The sequence below is a fragment of the Chironomus tepperi genome, unplaced genomic scaffold, assembly GCF_022539635.2.
Source record: "Chironomus tepperi strain 1889 unplaced genomic scaffold, CSIRO-AGI_Ctep_v1 contig_163, whole genome shotgun sequence".
NCBI classification, from domain to species: domain Eukaryota; kingdom Metazoa; phylum Arthropoda; class Insecta; order Diptera; family Chironomidae; genus Chironomus; species Chironomus tepperi.
Window position 1 is genome coordinate 2,132,038 of NW_027226285.1, and position 18,377 is coordinate 2,150,414.

The 18,377-nt window shown below is 30.9% G+C and overlaps 1 protein-coding gene across 1 annotated transcript in view; it reads right to left on the reverse strand.

Annotated features, from left to right (window-relative positions):
• cpx (synaptic transmission protein complexin) overlaps positions 1 to 18,377 on the reverse strand; it is a 71,213-nt gene that overhangs the window by 23,617 nt on the left and 29,219 nt on the right. The window contains exons 3-4 of the mRNA XM_070637748.1: positions 10,991 to 11,154; positions 986 to 1,118 (exon numbers count right to left, since the gene is read on the reverse strand). Of these exons, the coding sequence (XP_070493849.1) occupies positions 986 to 1,118; positions 10,991 to 11,154 (297 nt within the window). The remainder of the gene's footprint in view (positions 1 to 985; positions 1,119 to 10,990; positions 11,155 to 18,377) is intronic.

Consider the following 18,377-nt stretch of genomic DNA (forward strand, 5'->3'; position numbering starts at 1 on the left):
CTCATCCATATAACTATTTGTTCGACATATGATATCGTTCCTACACATAACTTCATATTGATGTCACATCTTATCAATTAACTTTAATTTCTTTCATGCGACAACAATTCGTCAAAATTACTGGGTATTGGACATCAATAGAAATAAAAGTTTATTTGCTGTGTTAGTTTGAAATTTGTGAGAAGTTTGATTATATGATCAAATAGCATGTAATTTGAAATGCTTATTTATATCGAGTATCGAATAAAAATAAACAATGAACGGGAATTCTCAGTACTTCTATAAGACATAAATTACAAGTATTTGTCAATATTGCACAACAATTCTAAGACAAATCGAATTATCCAATTGCCTTTACCTAAGAATTATTATAAAGACTTGTGTACGATGAAAAGTATTCATATAATTCGAAGAACATTCAGCTATAGTCAATACTTTTCATATTTTCTATGGTAATCTACAGCTTTAATTGAATGGTAAATCCTTCCATTGTATGGAAGGCTGATCATCATTAAATACTTGTCATAATGTGAAATAAAGTACCTTAATTCATCGAATGGAAATTTTTTATGACTACTTATACTAGTCAATTGACATTTTTGACATCAATATGAAATTAATAGACCATTTTAATAGTGGCACATGTGTGCGTGAACATTTACATATGTCAGAATAAATAAGTGGGTAGGATGGCATTAAAGGTGAGCATTTAAATAATAAGTGGGTTCGATTGTATTTAAGTATGTTTCAGGATAATAAGTCTATAAGCTATATGTTTGAATTATTGACATTATATGAATGATTGTCACTGAAAACTGTAATTAAATATCGATTTTTTTATAACTGTTCCCAATTCTCCCCATTCCACAATAATTAAATAGATAACCAAAAGAAAAATGTGTAAGTTTATAGAATAGATTAGATAGATAGGAAAGAATACAGCTGAAAAGAAAGCGGAAATACAAATCTAGTGACAAAAACTTACTGGTAAAGTCGTCCAGATCCTCAGCTTCGGCTTCAGCTGCCAGCTCTTCTGGAGTCTTCTTCTTTCGCATCAGAGGATTCGGCTCTTCTTGGGGTAGTTGTTCTACAACTTCTTCCTTCTTTTTAATGTTGTACTGTAAAGATACAAAAAAATTGGAAAATTTTAATTAAAAATTCCAGTCATGGAAATGGAATGCAAATGCTTTTTGTCTGCAATATCAATTTACCACATGATATCAATCCAATTGACAATATGATTATATTATAACTTGTGGTTTTATTTTAATAATAAAATTATCATGAAAATATTCTGAATATTGATATTGCTGTAAAGTATTCATATCACTACCAACATTGCATTTCAGTAGTTTGCATCTGCATTATTAAAAATTGTGATCACAATCATTGCCTGAATAACTCAAAAAATATTCGTCCATAATTTTAGTTCCCATACATAAAAATAATACTGTAAATTACAATTCCGAAAGTCAACATGAAGCCTTTTTTCAATTATTCGAAGCTTTTTCATCAAAGCGAGTACAGTGCACGACTGTATGAATAGCTATTCACTGACTACGCATTGCGATGGGGAAAAAAGGGACTTGTGTCATTAAAAATGAAACACTTCTATTCATTTTGTATTGCTTTTCAAAGCTTTTCTCGGTGATATTGGCTTTGAGCACTTTTCACTTCATCTACCGAGCGAGAGATGAATGTAGTTTTTCATTTCTCATTTCTCTTTACTTTGCTGTTTACGATGTCAAAAAGCATAAACTTGAAAAAGTATATTCTCAATGTTATAAAAATGAAAGAGAACAAATATAGAGATGTAGTATAGCTTTAGAATTTCACTTGAAGAACTGAAACAAATAAAAATGTTTCATTTCATTTTATTCAGAGAGTGTTGAATGAGTTTCTTTAAATAAAAGTTTCATAGATTGAAGATATATACATAATGAATTCGAGCTGTTTTTGCAGTGTGAACTTATCCTTGCTTTTATTATCACTTTTAGATCTATTTTCTCACAACATAGAGTAAGTGGGACTCGAACCCACGTAATACTATTTCCAATTGAATTCTCCTTCCAATGAGCTAACGGGGGGTTGTTAGGGAGCGTGGCATAAAATGCAATTAAACCTTCTTTCTCTATCCAGTGCTCATTACTCAGCTTTCATATTTGTAACTGTTCTTAATGCTTACAGATGATTGTCCGGACATCAGAAATCAATCTGACTCCGTTAGGGAGTCACTACAATGTGTAAATAGACTCCCTACTAGAGTCAATTTGACCTCCAATCGGATAAAATGTATTTGATGACAGCATTCATTCGGTTGAGTTTCCACCACATAATATGTTGATATTATCGATTGCCTCCTATTTTTAAAATACCAATTTTCACATCCTTTGATCATGAAATTTATGCTAAAATAGAACTTTTTATGATACACATTTTACGTTCTTTTTTTTTGAAATTCACAGCTCAATGAACATATCAAGTTATGCATATATTTTTGCCAGGTCTGTTCTTTAAAGGCTTTTAATGGGCTTCACAGACTTATTTCATATATATATGTACATTTTAACACTTCAGTTAACATAACGCTTTGCTTCATTCACTTTCTTTCCCTTTTTTTCTCCACAAACTCTATGTGCATCTTCTTTTCATTTCACTCAATTTTCTTTTCTCAGATGAATGTTGTGTGGGATGAATATTTTCCACATTTTGCGGAGTGTACTTGGACATTATTCAATGATCTTGTTTCAGTTGTCTTACATGTGGGCCATTTAAGAAGGTAAACGATTCTCAGAAGGATGTATTTTTTGAATGACATTTGATCATTTTAATGTGTTAGATGTAGCCATATCATTTTTTATCCCATAATAATAATCATAATTGTTTACAAGATGAGGAGTAAATGCAATTTGGAATCAAAAAAGGTTTGCCTTGTCACAAACTCAAAAGTCATGCTTTTAACCTTTCAAAAATATGATCATATTTTGTCAATTTATTGGATATAATCAATTGAAGTTCAAGCATAGAAATACAAAGGTTGAGGACATTTTGTCGTCTAATTATGTTCAGCTCTTGATCAATTAACAATGAATTTAATTGGTAGGTAAATAAAAGAAAATATGAATAATGGCTGTAACGGACTTAATCACTATAAATAATACATCAATCAGTAATCATGATTTACGCATGTTTAGTTATGAATTCTCATAGATAAATACCAACGCAAATGATTTTTTGAAAAATGAATTCTTAATCAAAAATACTCCATCAATTCCAACCTACATGAGCTGTTTATTTTTTACTCAAAGCCCAAAGCACAATGCTCTGCGTTAATGCCAATCGAACATATCAAATCTGCTTCTTTTTTATATGTTTCATATAAATCTCTGTCCACATTTATCACATTTTTGCTTCAGTGGGGGACATGAGCCTTCATAGAATATTTTTATACTGATATTAATCTTTAGGTTTTATGTGAATTGATGAAACAAACCCTAATGGAAATAAAATTTGATATTCTTAAAAGATGAGATGACATCTTTTTAATCAAGTCATTTGAATGTACAGCAAATGCTGGTGGTAGCTTTTGGGGGCTACACGCCTATATGGCAAAGTTCTGCACTCTCAATTATATACCATTGAATGCCCTTTAAGAATTTTCAAAAAAGGCTTTTTTGCGTTGTGTAGAAAAGCTAATGAAGGAAAAGGAACAAACTAAATGAAATTATTCTGACTTCTAAAGTATAAATAGCTCCTAGCTAATATACATAAACAAGTGTTAAGTCCACTTTATGTAGCGGAAGTTTTGAGAAAATATAGAGCAAATGAATTTTATGGCTTTTAGCCACGCATACACTATATTTTATAAGAAAATTAGTTGTAATAACTGTTTATTAGTAGCCACTTATTGAAGTTAATTGACTTAAATGTGTCTAAATATTTCTGGTGTGCTTATTGATATTTTTAATCATGAAATAAGTCTGACTAAAATAAGGATTGCTTGACTTAAAGATTTGAAGGAGCCCTAGCGAACACGGTGTGCTACTCGGAAATGTCAAACGGTGAACAAAATGGAATGAGCCAAAAAAATGGAAATTTGCAATAAAGACAGAGTAAATATTACATCGTAATGAAAAATCTAATTAAAAAAGGCAAATTATCTCTGCCATACGAAGAAAATGGTGCTTATGTTGTTCTTCTTCATGTTCCTACAAAATTTGTGCTTCCAAAAAGAACAGTAAATTTCTTTTTAAAAAGATTTTTTTTTTTACCCAGCGGGTACATAAAAATCGAAGGCACAAATTTTACTGAAAAAAAGGATATAACAAGGATTGAATTCATTTCCACTGGCGAGAATCATAAAAACTGATCATTATGAGAACGAAACCATTCAGCTGTTTATATGATAAGAAAATAAAAATATAAAATATTTGGCACAAGCAGCACAAGAAAGAAGACGCAAAAATATAAAGGAAATCTTCCGGCAATTAAATCGTGTTTTAATCTTTTTTAAGGCTGGGAGAATTTCTTCGTTTTAATTATTTTGTAAAGTTTTCACTTACATATCTTCTCATGTCAGGAATGTAGTCAGACATTTTTTGATGGGGGTTGGGGGTATTCACGAATTTAGGGAGGGCTAAAGGATTCTATTTACAAAAAACCTTAGCAAATTGAAGAAATTCAAAAAAGGAGGTGAGTTTGGCACCCAAAACCCCCTTACTACACCCCTGCCTATTTTAATTCCAAACACCACTACCGCAAATTTTCCTTCCCTCTTATCAGAGTTTCCTTATGTTAATTCCATAGCTTTAATTTTATCTGTCTTTTTCAGTTTTTTTACCCTTTTTAAAAAGTAATTTTTGCGTTCTTAATTTATGAATATGGGATATCTTATACATGAGAGAAAGCATACGAGTGTAAAAATAAAATAAACGAGTGTAGGAGGTATTGTTAGAACAAAACTTGAGTGTAGCTTAATGTATTCTGATGCAGTGTTGAGAAAATTATCTTGAATTGTCTTTTTAATGAGAACGAGCCTTGAGCTGATATTTCAAGAGTACTGGAAACATGCTGGTGGATTGTTTACTTATTATGGAGCACGATTGCTAGTGACCTAATAAAATCTCACACCTTCCCCCCTTTGCGTTACGTAATATTTTTTTTATAGCCAACAATTTGGATGAACCCTACTTTCTAGTCACAATATCAACGAAGCCTCTCTTCTAGTATGCAAAACGATTTCTTTTTAAATTCATGCAAATATGTATATTATCTTAAATATGTGTGTAATGAGAAAATTTTTATGATAAGAGACTTCTTTCTTTACTTTATTCAAAATTTTCTGCTTTGTTTGAATTTTTTTATTAAAAAAGTTCAAGAAAAATTCAAATAAATAAGAAAAAATTCTTTAAATTTTTCCCGGGCTATAATTAATTACGAAAATTGAAAATAACTTGTGTGTATTGTTTACAAAAAATGCCTGCAGCATCATCAATCAGAAATGAGAAACATGAGTACGAAAGTTTATCTGTCATTCTTTATCAGCAGAGAATTTTACATGACAAAAAGTATCAGCATGAATTCTTAAAATTAATTTTACTTTTGGGAGTTCCTCGTTTCCGCATTCTTTTTACACATCCTGTGTAAGCACTTTGGAAATGAAATATAAAGTACATCACAGCTTTTACATTTTATTCAATCCTCCTGAAACTGCTAAGGATTTAAAATTAGAGTCACTGACCAGAACCTTTAATCTATAATATATTAATTAAAGCTTTCTACGTATCTAGATATTTTATGCATAATTAATGCTATTTTTTGCTGCTCATACTGTTTATGCTTGAGATAAGATTTGCTTGCCTACATTACTTTTTACAATAATTACATTAAAGAGCATTTAAGTCTTAATGAATTGATCTTGATCCCGATCGGTACAAGTTGTCTATGGCAGTCATATGATGGTCACATGGGAGCCAAATGACGCCCACATGACAGCCAAATGACGCCTAAATCGCAGTTAAATGTTTGTCACATGTCATATAGCCACCAAATGCCTGGCATGAATAATTTGTGTCGATCGGGGTTATTTATGAAAACATTTTTAAGACAAAAAGCTATGCACAGCTTCACATGAAGCACAATCCATGAAAATAAGTTTTCAATTACAAACAATGTCTGGTAAACTTTTCATTAATTTTTAAAATATTCTAAAGCAATGCTTATCCATTTAAAACTCGCTGTCTTTATCTTCCCAATATCGTCTCGTTGATTACGTATTCAGCATGAAAACCACATTTTTTTCGATACGAGTAAAAAATGCACGAGCGGAAAAAAATGTAATAAAAAGAAGTGAACTAGGAAATCGTGTGTATGATCTCAAAATATTGTGGTCGAAAGCACCAAACAGAAATTTTCAAAAATGAGTTCTATTAATATTCATTTAACAACATTCTACTATGCTTTATCAACCGCAAAGCTTTTATTCAGGAAAAAAATAAGATTGCGGGCATTTTTTCCTATTCCATATCTTTATATTCATCTATGTATATATATATAAAACCATAAAAGCGAATGACGAAACGGGGCTGTGGCATGAAATCGTTGTATAATAAGTATAAATGGTGTACATATACATAAATATGAAGAAAAAGAAGAAGTGAGGGGAAAAGAATTGGGGCAACGATATACAAATTGAAATCACTATGGTATGTAATAGAAAAAAGAAAGCCTTACTAGTGTCATTGTTGTTTTTGCTTCTTCTTCATATCTACATTCAAGAGATAATATAGTAAAATTAAGGCAGACACATTTTTCAATGTGGTTTCCTTTGCAGACACTTTTTTTATAGGATGTAGCACTACACGAATGCCTGACAACTTTACTCTCAGTTCAACCAACTCAGTTGACTTCAGGATAAGCGTCTATGCCTAAGATTCTAACATGTACTACATAGTAACTACGCAATTACACAAGTTGAGCTGTATATATGCGTGCCATTGTTTTTATGCGTCACGCCATGAAGGAAATAAAAAATGAAAATTATATGCTTTTCAACAGCTAAAACAGAAATTTTTATTAATAAAAGAATTAACGCGTGCATGCACAGAGATTTTTTTAAGCTCTATTTTTTGACAAGCACTACGGGTTGTGAAAAGAAAATTAGCTGATTCTGTTTAGGATTGTATATTCTAATATCCTTTACAAACATTTTTATTTTAAACTTGGTGAATCAAAAAAAGTGTTAGCCCGATCTGACAACCAAATGGCGGCCACATGAAATCCAAGTAGCAGTTAACATGAAAAATGGCCGCCATGTATAATTTGTGTCGATCGGGTAGAAAAGAACTTTTTAGTGCAGCAATGTCCTTGAAGACTTGTGGAGCCTCACTTTATTTTTTATATACATAATTTATCATAACATTGCTTCTGTTTTGAAAAAGTTTGGATTTTATTTACTATTGGAGACTGTCTGTCGCGTTATCATGTTTTCATCTTCATATGAACAGTATTTTTCGGAGATTTTGACCTAGTTTCGATAAAACGTACGTTTCCAAAGTAAGAACTCAAATATTTCGAATTTATATTGTGACAAGCTTAAAATCAACCAGATGACATGAAAATTTATTACGTTTCATACTTTATTACACAATTAGTGACACAAAATATGAAACTTTTTATTAAAGTGTCGTTGCTGAGGGGTGAAAAAGTCAAATTTAGTCAAGCCTGTGGTAAATGCTTATGAAACATATCAAAATTTCCTTAACTAAAGGTAAAGTCAAGCATCGTATTTCTTTCAATGGTGACAATAATTAAGGGAGACTAAGGAATAAATTTAATTTGAGACAGCAGTCTTATAGGCGATGATACTTTACATTAATTTTTAATGTGGAAATTAATATTTGGAATTAGAAAACTATGAAGAAATGTTGACATATTTATGCTCTTCACAAACTTTTTATGACACAAATAATTCAGAGAAAACGAAATTTAATTTCCTTTGTCATGTATCATATCATTTGAATATCATATTTCCTGGTAACAAATAACTTCTGACATGTTTTTGTACATTCATATTTTTCATCAAGAAATTGCGAAATCGCGAGACTTTTTTCATTAAAAAAGTTTTTCTCATTGTTTTCTTTTATTTTTTATTTTCGTACACAGGAAATGTTCATTCATTCATACTTTACTTATTTTTCTGTCTCTTTATTTTGAAAATTCTTAATGTGCTCGTGGAAATATATAATGAAGACTTAATATAATATTTGACTATAACGGAAGCGATTTCAATTTTGGAAATGAATTTGAAAATATTTTTATTAAAAGATTCACGAAATTTTAATGAAAATTACAAAAACAAAGTAAATCTGTATTTTGTGTAGCTTCAATTTTAGATATGTTTTGCAGTAAAGCAAAACTTAATGAATTTTGTAAGAAATTATATACTTCACAAGAAAAGGTGACAACAAAAAGGATAACCAATGACCCATCAGATGAATATGATTGGAAGAGGGATTATGTTTATATAACGTCCGCTACGTTCACGTTCTTATTTTCTTAGGATCTTAGTTACCCTGAGTTTAAAATTCTAAAAGGATTTGAACATACGCTAGGCGCCATGGTATGTTCGAAACTCTAATAGAATTTACCACTCAGCCCAACTGGAGGGGTTAAAGATGTTTGGTTAAAGAGGCTATAAAAGTTATTTTGTGGTTTATTTTTCAAATTACTCAAACAAATTCTTAGTAAATTTTAAAAATTCTTTCACGTTTTATTGTAGATGTAAAGTCAAATATAAAAATGAGGAAGACAAAAATTTGGAATGATAAAAGCATCGTACGAAGCAAGTATGACATTGCAAAATGGCGATCAATAATCACTACGTGACAATGAAAAGCTGTCAGCAGAGCGAGGAAGAAAGCTCAGCTCAACGCACAAAATGGCACATAATGGTAGGAAAAAGACAATGACTATAGAACATTTTCATCCTCTTCCTATTCAATTTATTTTTATACACAAATATATCCGAGATGAATATCAAGCTACATACATACATATAGACCATTTGACATATGAAATTGAAGTTTTAATCCATTTTTATTATATAAAAAGAGAATATTTTTTTTGTCATGTGTGTGCGGACGGAAGTACAGAAAAATATTGAATGGGTTTTATGGCTGACTTTAGGTATCATTGAAATTTCCATTTCGTAGCTTGTCAATTTCGCAATGAATATTTAATGCGTTTGTATGTCTATCATGTAACTATGTTTCAATATTGATTCCCATTTTCATGTGTACATGTGGAGGGCAACATCCCAGCAATAATGATAATCTAAAAAAAATGTATTTGGCACGTCAATTTTCATTTATCGCTGATACACAATACACACATACTATATTGTCACTTCTATGTTCAGATGGTGCCACTATGGTGTGAAATATTAAAAGGCTTCTGGCGTTATGTGAGATGCCAACTTAGCAAAGCTTTACTGCGACTGCTATGTCTGTTTATCCACTCGAATTTTACTATGATTTACAAACGGATGTCTTTTTATATTTTTATTGGAACTGCGCTTTCTAAACTATAGTTTGAGAAACTTTCACTATTCAAATCTTTGAAAAGGATAGAAACAAGTGCTCTAAAGAAGGCGAGAAGAAGTGACTTGAATAAGTGAAGAGTTGAAGCGTTGAATTATAATGAATCATCTATTACGCAACTTTATAATATATTTCTATGTGACATGTCTACCCATGAATGAATGAAAATAATTCATAATAACGTTGAATGTGTGGAATGAGAATGAGAAAAAAAAATGAAAAAATGTTACATAAGAAAATGGAAATGATGGGGAAGCTTGTCTGTACTTGATCGATGAAAGCTGTTTTGAAATAAAATTACATTTTTATCATCATTTTTTTAGCTTATGCCTCATGATTGTTTCTTGATTTACAATTTTTCATTCCTCGACTTAAAGATTCTTCACATTCATGTATAAATGGAAAATTTTCGTGAATAAATTTAATGTTATGGCTGTTGCTCTCATTTTTGTTAAATTGTTTGGCTTTGTACAGACTTTGAATTGAAAATATTTGCCAGAAAAAGGGCACCGTACAATGGAATTTCTTTAAACCTTCCTCCATTTTCATTCACATAGGCGAGTCATAATATCAAGATAAAGGATGCATAAAATATTCGAATATTTGTATTCGAATATATTCGAATACGAGACCCTATTACAGGATCACATCTGGCTTCATTTGTATGCAAAAATAAAAATCCTGGTTAGCTTATCTCAAGCGATAGAAATTGAGTCATTAAATTTAGGGCAATTTTGCACAACAAACTTTATATTCAAGCGGCAATAAAATGAGCAAGAGAACTAAATTGAAATCTCCGTCCCTCCTACCACAGCATTTACCACAAATACAGTAAAAAGATTTCTTTACGATAATTTTTCGCAGTTTAATAATTTTCTTTTCTTTACTTTTGAATAGCGGTTCTACTTATTCTTGAGTCACTTCTATGGACATCTCTTTTAAGGATCTTGAGATAAAATAATGAGAAATAATGGCATATGATATGGCTGCAGTAAATTCTAATGCAGTGTTGTCTAACCTGTGTAGCCTTAGCCATTCCATGTTACTACCAATGTGTACCGTGGCATATAGTTTGGACAACAAAGATCTAATGGATACTATGCTTAGCATCGGCCCCCAAAATAATATAGTTGATGCAGAAAAATTTCATTTCATTATGAGGCAAGTAAATTGAGCCATATACCGATGATAAAAAAGACTTCTTTATTATGTACATTATTCCTCAACTAAGGAATGAGAGATTCATTTTTTCGGCAATGAGTTATGAGATGGAGAAAAATGTGTGCCATAAAAAAATATATGAAGATGAAAATAAATGGTTCATTAACGCAAACCCACGTTTGTACATAAATGGTATTCCCATGTACATCAATATATTTGCCCATACTTACTTTGTCTCTTATCTCCTGACGCATTTTTTCGCGTTCTTCTTCCATTTTACGATGCTTCTCTTTTCGGCGCTCTTCAGCTTCCCGAATTGCTTCTTGTCGCTCTCTCTCCTCTTCTTCTGCTTTCTCCTTATCGTCATCATTTGCATCATCACCACCAACAGCTCCTGAAACAATGAACAAGAAATGGAAAATTAAGCAATTAAAATTTCTCATGTTTTTGAATTAATTTAACATTAGTTTGTCTGTAGTAAGCTATACAGCATGTCTCTTGGGATGTATATAGAGTCATAAAATAATATTCGCATTTGACATAATGCCTCAATAAAACAAAAATAGTAGTAATAATATGATATATATCAGTGTTTATAAAACCTCAATCAGCCTGTTAACATCCTGTAGAATATATTTTGAAATTTATACAAACATTCATTGATCATTCGTACATATGTGTCGGGATGACATAAAAGTCATCATAATTTTACTGTAACTGTGTTTTTTATAGCCTATATTGTCTTTGCTCTAGTTCTTCTATTCTAAAATATTTTCAAGAAATGTATGTGCCTTAAATTTGGTAAATTGAGTCTCAATTTCATGAATTTTTAGCTCCACACTTTACGATTTGACTCTCATTGAAATGCATAAGTAACATATCGATATATCCTGCCTGAATGTAAACCACAATGTAGGGAGAAAATGTATGACATCAATAATAAGTAAGGCAATTTATGAATAAACATCCACACGCACAAAATAAGTAATTTCCAATGAAACAGGAAACAACCGAATATACAAATGTGAATCTAATGAACTATCATTGCGGAAGAGCAATGGCGCAGAGGCAATTCCAATATTGTGTCACACGGTATCTCATGCATAAATCGAATACATTACTCGCATACAAATTTTTTTCTTGTTTTTTTGCCTTCTTCGCAGTATTTCCCATCTCATTTCAAATCGAATATTGTGTGCGTATACATTATGTGAAGATTCATGTATCGAATGAATATGGAAATTTTTCCAATTTTCTTCATCGATTCTGTTTTCAATGAGGAAAAATGTAGAAAGAGCTTATGATATAAGCATTAATCATTCAAGTGAATTAGCAGCTCTATGGTGGAAAAGTTTCATTTCTGAAGGACGGGTTCGAATGAGTTAAGATTAATGTCGGCTTTGAACAACCAAACTTTCATGTGCTCAGTCAATCAAGAAAAAATTCTTAATGTATCTGATTGTTCTTATGGAAGTTCTTATGTTAATGTTATTTATAAGACGATGATTAGCAGAATGTTCGTGTGCTCAATGAAAATAGCAGCATGATTAAATTTTTTCGTCAAATTTAAGCACATGCTGTACAAAGATCAATGAGATTTATATTTAAATACAGTGTTGTCCAACCTTTTTGTGTCATAGCAAAGCTTTGTAAGCCATTATCGGTTCAGCACACGGCATGTGGTTTCAATTTTGGCAGCACACCATTGTGCCACGACAAACAGTTTGAACAACTCTGTTTCAATCTAACAGATCTGAGTAAATATTTCCAAAACACACAATCTTCTTTTTGTGCAAAATCATTGCTAAGCTTTCAATTTATCAGCATGTTCTCACATTCAGACATATTTAACTAAAGGTATGGTGGTTTCACATCATTACCAACCATGAATATTTTTTGAATCAGTATCAGAATGCTTAGATTATTTAAGAGCTTTTGGGGGATTCAAATTGACATTGGAAATGCGCATTAGTCACTCAAAATCAATTGTCTCTTTTTCATTTCCTTTTTTTTGTGTAAACTTGTATCACATAGGGAAATCACATACGATGAAGATTTGCATACAATAATGTTCAACGTATATCTCAGAAAGAAATAAATTTTTTTGCGAAATTCAAGAAAATTTCAAGATTTTTTTACGACTCATTCTCATTTTGCCTGTCTGGCTTTTATGACATAAAGGGATACATACAAATTGTGTTCTAGTTAGTGACATAAAGTAGGAAGCAAGTTGATTTGCAGTTGACTGTAATTCAAAACAAGCATTTAATGTCACATTAGCGTGATTTATGCTTTATGAGAATTTATGCTGCATTAAAAATGCAAGCGAGAATTTGAAATTTATGGAACAAGTCAGTTTCGTTTATAATGTTTTCACTCAATTTTCCTTTTTCTATGTCAACAACCTTTACATCAAATTGAAGAGCGTCTGTAAGTGACAGGAAGTTACTATGTCTATTGTAACTCGTTTGTATCTCTCGCTCTTATTTCTTATTTTGATAAACAGGCATAATAAACTTTCCTTTCCGTTTCTTTCTATATCTCTCATGAGATGATCACAGTACACAAATTGAGTTCGGTATGATAGAATGCTTTTTGTTGTTGTTGATGCCTTCGCTACCCGGAATGCCTATGCTCATTCTTCGTTTACTTATTTTGTTTACAAACGCTCGGAAGCTTTCAATCCTTTAGTCGGTTTTTATTAGATTTCATATTTTTTATTTATTTTTATACTCTCTTGCTGTTGTATGCATGTATGAAAGGAATTCCAAGAAAGAGGGAAAGGATACATCAAGTCTCTTAAAGGCATAAATGGATATAAACTTGAACATGTGTAATAAAAAATTCGAACGTTTTTGATGTTATTTTTGTTAAAGAATTAGATCACATAAGAAAACACAAGTGGTGCAAAAATGACATTTGTACATGAGACTTCAAAGTTTTGATTTGTCTTTAAAGAGTCAGGCTTGAGGCTTTGTTACGGTTCAATTCAAATCAAATTAGAAAAGGGGGTAAAGTTAATTTTTCGTGTTATGTAATAAGTGAATGATCCCTTACATGTTACAATGACCAAAAATTCAGCAATCATGGTCATTAGTTTCAACAAACTAGATTTATTTGATTATCTATGATTACATAAATTGACATAAATAATTTCATTATCGAATATGTAATCAAAAAATTCTAATTTATGATGCAATTTAAATATTGAAAATTATTATTTAATTAGATTTATATTTGCAAATTGACAAATTCGTACGAATATATTTGCATAATAATTTAATTATATTTGCAAATATTGATTTTACAATTTGTAAATAAGGAGATGTTCACTGATTATGGGATGCAAAAAATAGAGCACCTCTCGCCTCCCATCCCTCTTCGAAATCGACTAGTAAAGTACTAAATATGAATTAAAACTATCTTCATCACATGCTGACCGACCGTATTTAACAATAGTATGAATCAATAAGACTCAAGTTATCCAATTCAATAGAAAACACTTTTCCACTTCCTTTTCACTGATAAATAATACAAAAAATAGATCATAAGATGTAGGAAAAAATTCATTTCAATCATCTATTCCATTAAATTTGTCAACAATGATTTATGTAATGTTTTTTTTCTTCCCATTGTGTGTCGCATGGAAGAAGTACAACGACATGATTGTGTACACTCACATTTGATATTGTTTGTCTATTCAATTGTGGATTTTCGTTATTCTTTGTCCTTCAAATCCAATATTCTCATACATACATGAGAGGGAGAAAATAATAAGAATGTCTTGAAGGAATTGGATGAAATGAGTGAGTAACTTAATGTGATTCAGTTACGGTTCAATGGGATGATAGAAAAAGAATTTTTAAACATTTGAATGACATAATACATTTCCATTCAACAGACTTTGTGGTCAGTTTATTTGTTAAAAAAATACAACAAAAGGTTTACCGATGAGAAATCATCTTGACAAGGTACACATTTGAAATGAGATTTCTTTAAAGTTATTTCAAATTGAATTGCTTGCCAGATTATTGAACTATGTACTTAAAATCTCAATTGATAACACTTATTTAGCAAATACCAATAATCCCAGATTGGACAATATTATTCCTCAAACTATAAAGAAGTAATAAGTTCAAATCTCAAAATTGGAATCGAAAAAATTGCCAAGCAAATATCGAAACAATAAAAAGGATAAAAGCAAGCAAATGTGCATCACGAAATCCAATCATCGAAGGGATTATTCAGATTACGGTTAGTATCAGACAATGTTGAGAGACAATTCAAGGAAATAAGCTCTGCAAACACGAATACAGATCAAGAAGAAAGACAAGAGTTGCGGAAAAAAATTGAAAAATTCAAATTTGGTGCTTCTTCTTCTTTCAGATTTGTCTTCTCCGTATTCTCCTTTATTTGGTTAAATGTCGAAGGATGTGTTCTTTCATTCCAATTGAATTTATTTCATCTTCAATAGATACAAAATAAGAGAAATTCAGAGGTAACGAAACATCTACAATGAAAATGTATTTTTAAAGCTGTTATGAAGCATAAGGTTATGAAAGTTTCATTAAATGAGGGAATAATAATTGAATTTTTACATAAATGTCATATTCACGTATTCACTATGCTTTGTAAATATTCAATGAGTCAAAAGTTGTATGGCAATAAAATTATTCGTCTACATACAATGTTGCGAATGGAAACGTGAAGTAAATAAAGTTTGACATGATGAATTTTGCGTAATTCGGGAAGACAAATTGTGTAAAAATGGCCGAATATTCGGAGCAAGGCTTTTTTGTCGATTGAGTCTGGCTACAAGCCTGATTCAATAGAATTCAGTTTCAGGCCAGTATCTCTCTACCCTTGCTTTCTCTTTAAACCATTAGTGGCCAACCCAAGTGTCTCGGCTCATGCCTTATCACCAAGGTGCATCGTGACACAAAAAGGTTGTCTACTATTGTACTTCTTTATAAAGACCAATTTAAGAGTAGCAAATCATTATTAATTTAAATCATTTCGAAGGCTTGCAAATAGGCAGTCTCAACACGTGTAGGTATATTTAAATTTACAAACTTTTTTGTAATTCCGTTCTTCATTATCTCAAACATAAAAAAACTCATTTATCGCATGTCTATTTTTAAACATTCAACTTTAGCTTTTTGCTTCAGCGGTTCCTTAATTTTGCCTTTATTAAAGATCTTCTTAATAAATAAAAAAGTAAAGGCTTTAAATTTGGTATCGCGAAGCCTAACGAAAAAGGTAATTAATTAATTAATTTGATTCTAAATGTTGTTGAGTAAAGGATCTATTGAAAGTGACCTTGAGTCCTTTATTTACGTACAATTTTCTGTTCTGTTGTGTACTTACAAAAGGAATACATAATTTGTTCCCCAGAAAAATCGCACCGAAAAAAAGAGCGTAAATGAATATTTTAAGAAGATCAAAAAGCATCTCATAAAATGACGGTATATGAACAAAATTGAGTTGGAAAAGTCATTTTACCATCATTAGACTTTATAAAATTTTCATATGGAGAAGAAGAAGGAAAATTTCTCTTAAGTTTTAAATCAAAGGAAAAAATAATAAAAGACACAAAGCTGATGACATAAAAGCATCATGTGAGTACATGGAGACATAAAAGGAAGAACTCATCATACAATGATGAGTTGATGAAGCGCCATTCTGCAGTATATTCTATAAAGAACTCAATATTTAAGAAACATTTTTTTTTTTTCTTTTTATTGCCTGCAGGATATTTTTATCCATGACTTTACTTCATACATACATATTTGGGTATGTAGTAAGGGACGTTGGAGAATTGGGGAAGCAGAAGTCTGACTCCGAAGCTGATCAAATGCTAAGTGTATACCTTCTCGTGGTAAAAGCCTGAGTGGTGTTTTGGTGTCAAAGAATTCTTTAAATTGTTAGGATTGCGGCCGATACAAAATTTCAAAATTCTCACTCAAAAAATGTCTGGTTACGCTCCTTTAGGAATCATAAAGAATTTTTATAGATTCTCGTTTTAAGTGCTAGACAATATCAAGTAGACAGAAAATTTCATTGGATTATACAAGTTTAACCTTTCGTACTCAACAACTTTTACAATCCATGCAAACATGTTTACCATGTCCTGTAATTCAAATCCCATGATAATGCTTATTATTATTCATATACAGCATTTTCTAAATAGTTTTAAATTATGATTGCAAAACGCAACATCCACAAGGAAATAAAAATTTAAAACATTTCTCTCATAAGTGCCGGAAACTTCTCTTTCTTTATCAAGTTACAACATTTGCATACAAAATGTTATAAAAAAAATAGCAACATCAAAACTTCCTCTACGTATTCCTGTTTTCAGAATGAAATGATGAAAAAACAAAAAAATGAAAATTTTCATCATCGTTCATGTAGGAAAAGTAGAAATATAATTCGTGGATGCATGCAAGTAAATGTGAGATATAATAAACATTTTCTAAATTTTGTAGCGTACGAAATTGTGAGGAGTAAGAGCATGTAAGAATTATTTTAAATTTTAGAGAAGAATATTAATCATATTCTCATGATAATATTTGCATTTATTAAATGAGATTATGTGATAAAAAGCATAGACTTGAGTGTTAAGCCTCGGGATATTATTGCAAGTTTAATTCTTATTCCTTGAAAATATTTAATTTAAAATTCGTTAAAAATTTTTGCAGCTCAGCATAATCAAGAATGTTTATGGGAAAAAAGAGAAGAAGCAGTGGTGTGCAACCTATGCGCCGAGGGTTGGTACCATAAAAAATAAAAAGTTGTCCACCACTACATTAAAGGATAAATTCTCCTTTCCGACTGCATCATAATGATTATATTATAAGTAAATTACTTAGTGTCTCTATAAATTACAAAATATTTCATTGTTCACCAAGAATAATGTAATTTATCATTGCATTTACATAAAACTGTCTGTCACATGATGCTCTTAAGTAGCTCATAGGATGAAAAATAGTCAAAAGTATGTGATACAAAAATGGCAGCATATGGTATGCTTGAAATGCAGCCTCAAAATTTATTACAATGTGGTTTAATCAAGATGTCTAAAAGAGAAATTTCGATTACATTCCACACAAATGCATTTGCTATGGATGCAAACTGTAATGGACAAAAGCAAATTGAATTTTTTTCTCTTTTCTCATTTTCCCTTTCATCTTTCTGTGATATAGTTTACTGCTGATGCTCATGATGATGATGGTGATGGTTATGCAGTCATATAGGATGAGTTTATTGAAATATATTGCCATTTTTTTCCCAACGGTAATCTCATTTTTCGATCTTGTTAACATCCAGCTGTAAGTAAGTGCAATAGCTTGAAGCCCCTAACACTCCTTACCAAGATATGTGGAATATAGAATTTCATTTGGTAATTTTTTTCTCTTCTTTCAATTTCATTCTCCATATGAGATGATAATGATGGTGGTGACGACGATGAGATATCCATGTATTATATGAAAATTTAATTTTATGTAAAGTAGAAATATATTTCAAGCATTTACGGATAAAAAAACTTATATTAGCTTGATGGGGGATAATAATGAAAAAAGGTATGAGATTTTAATGGATTTAATGGGATATAAA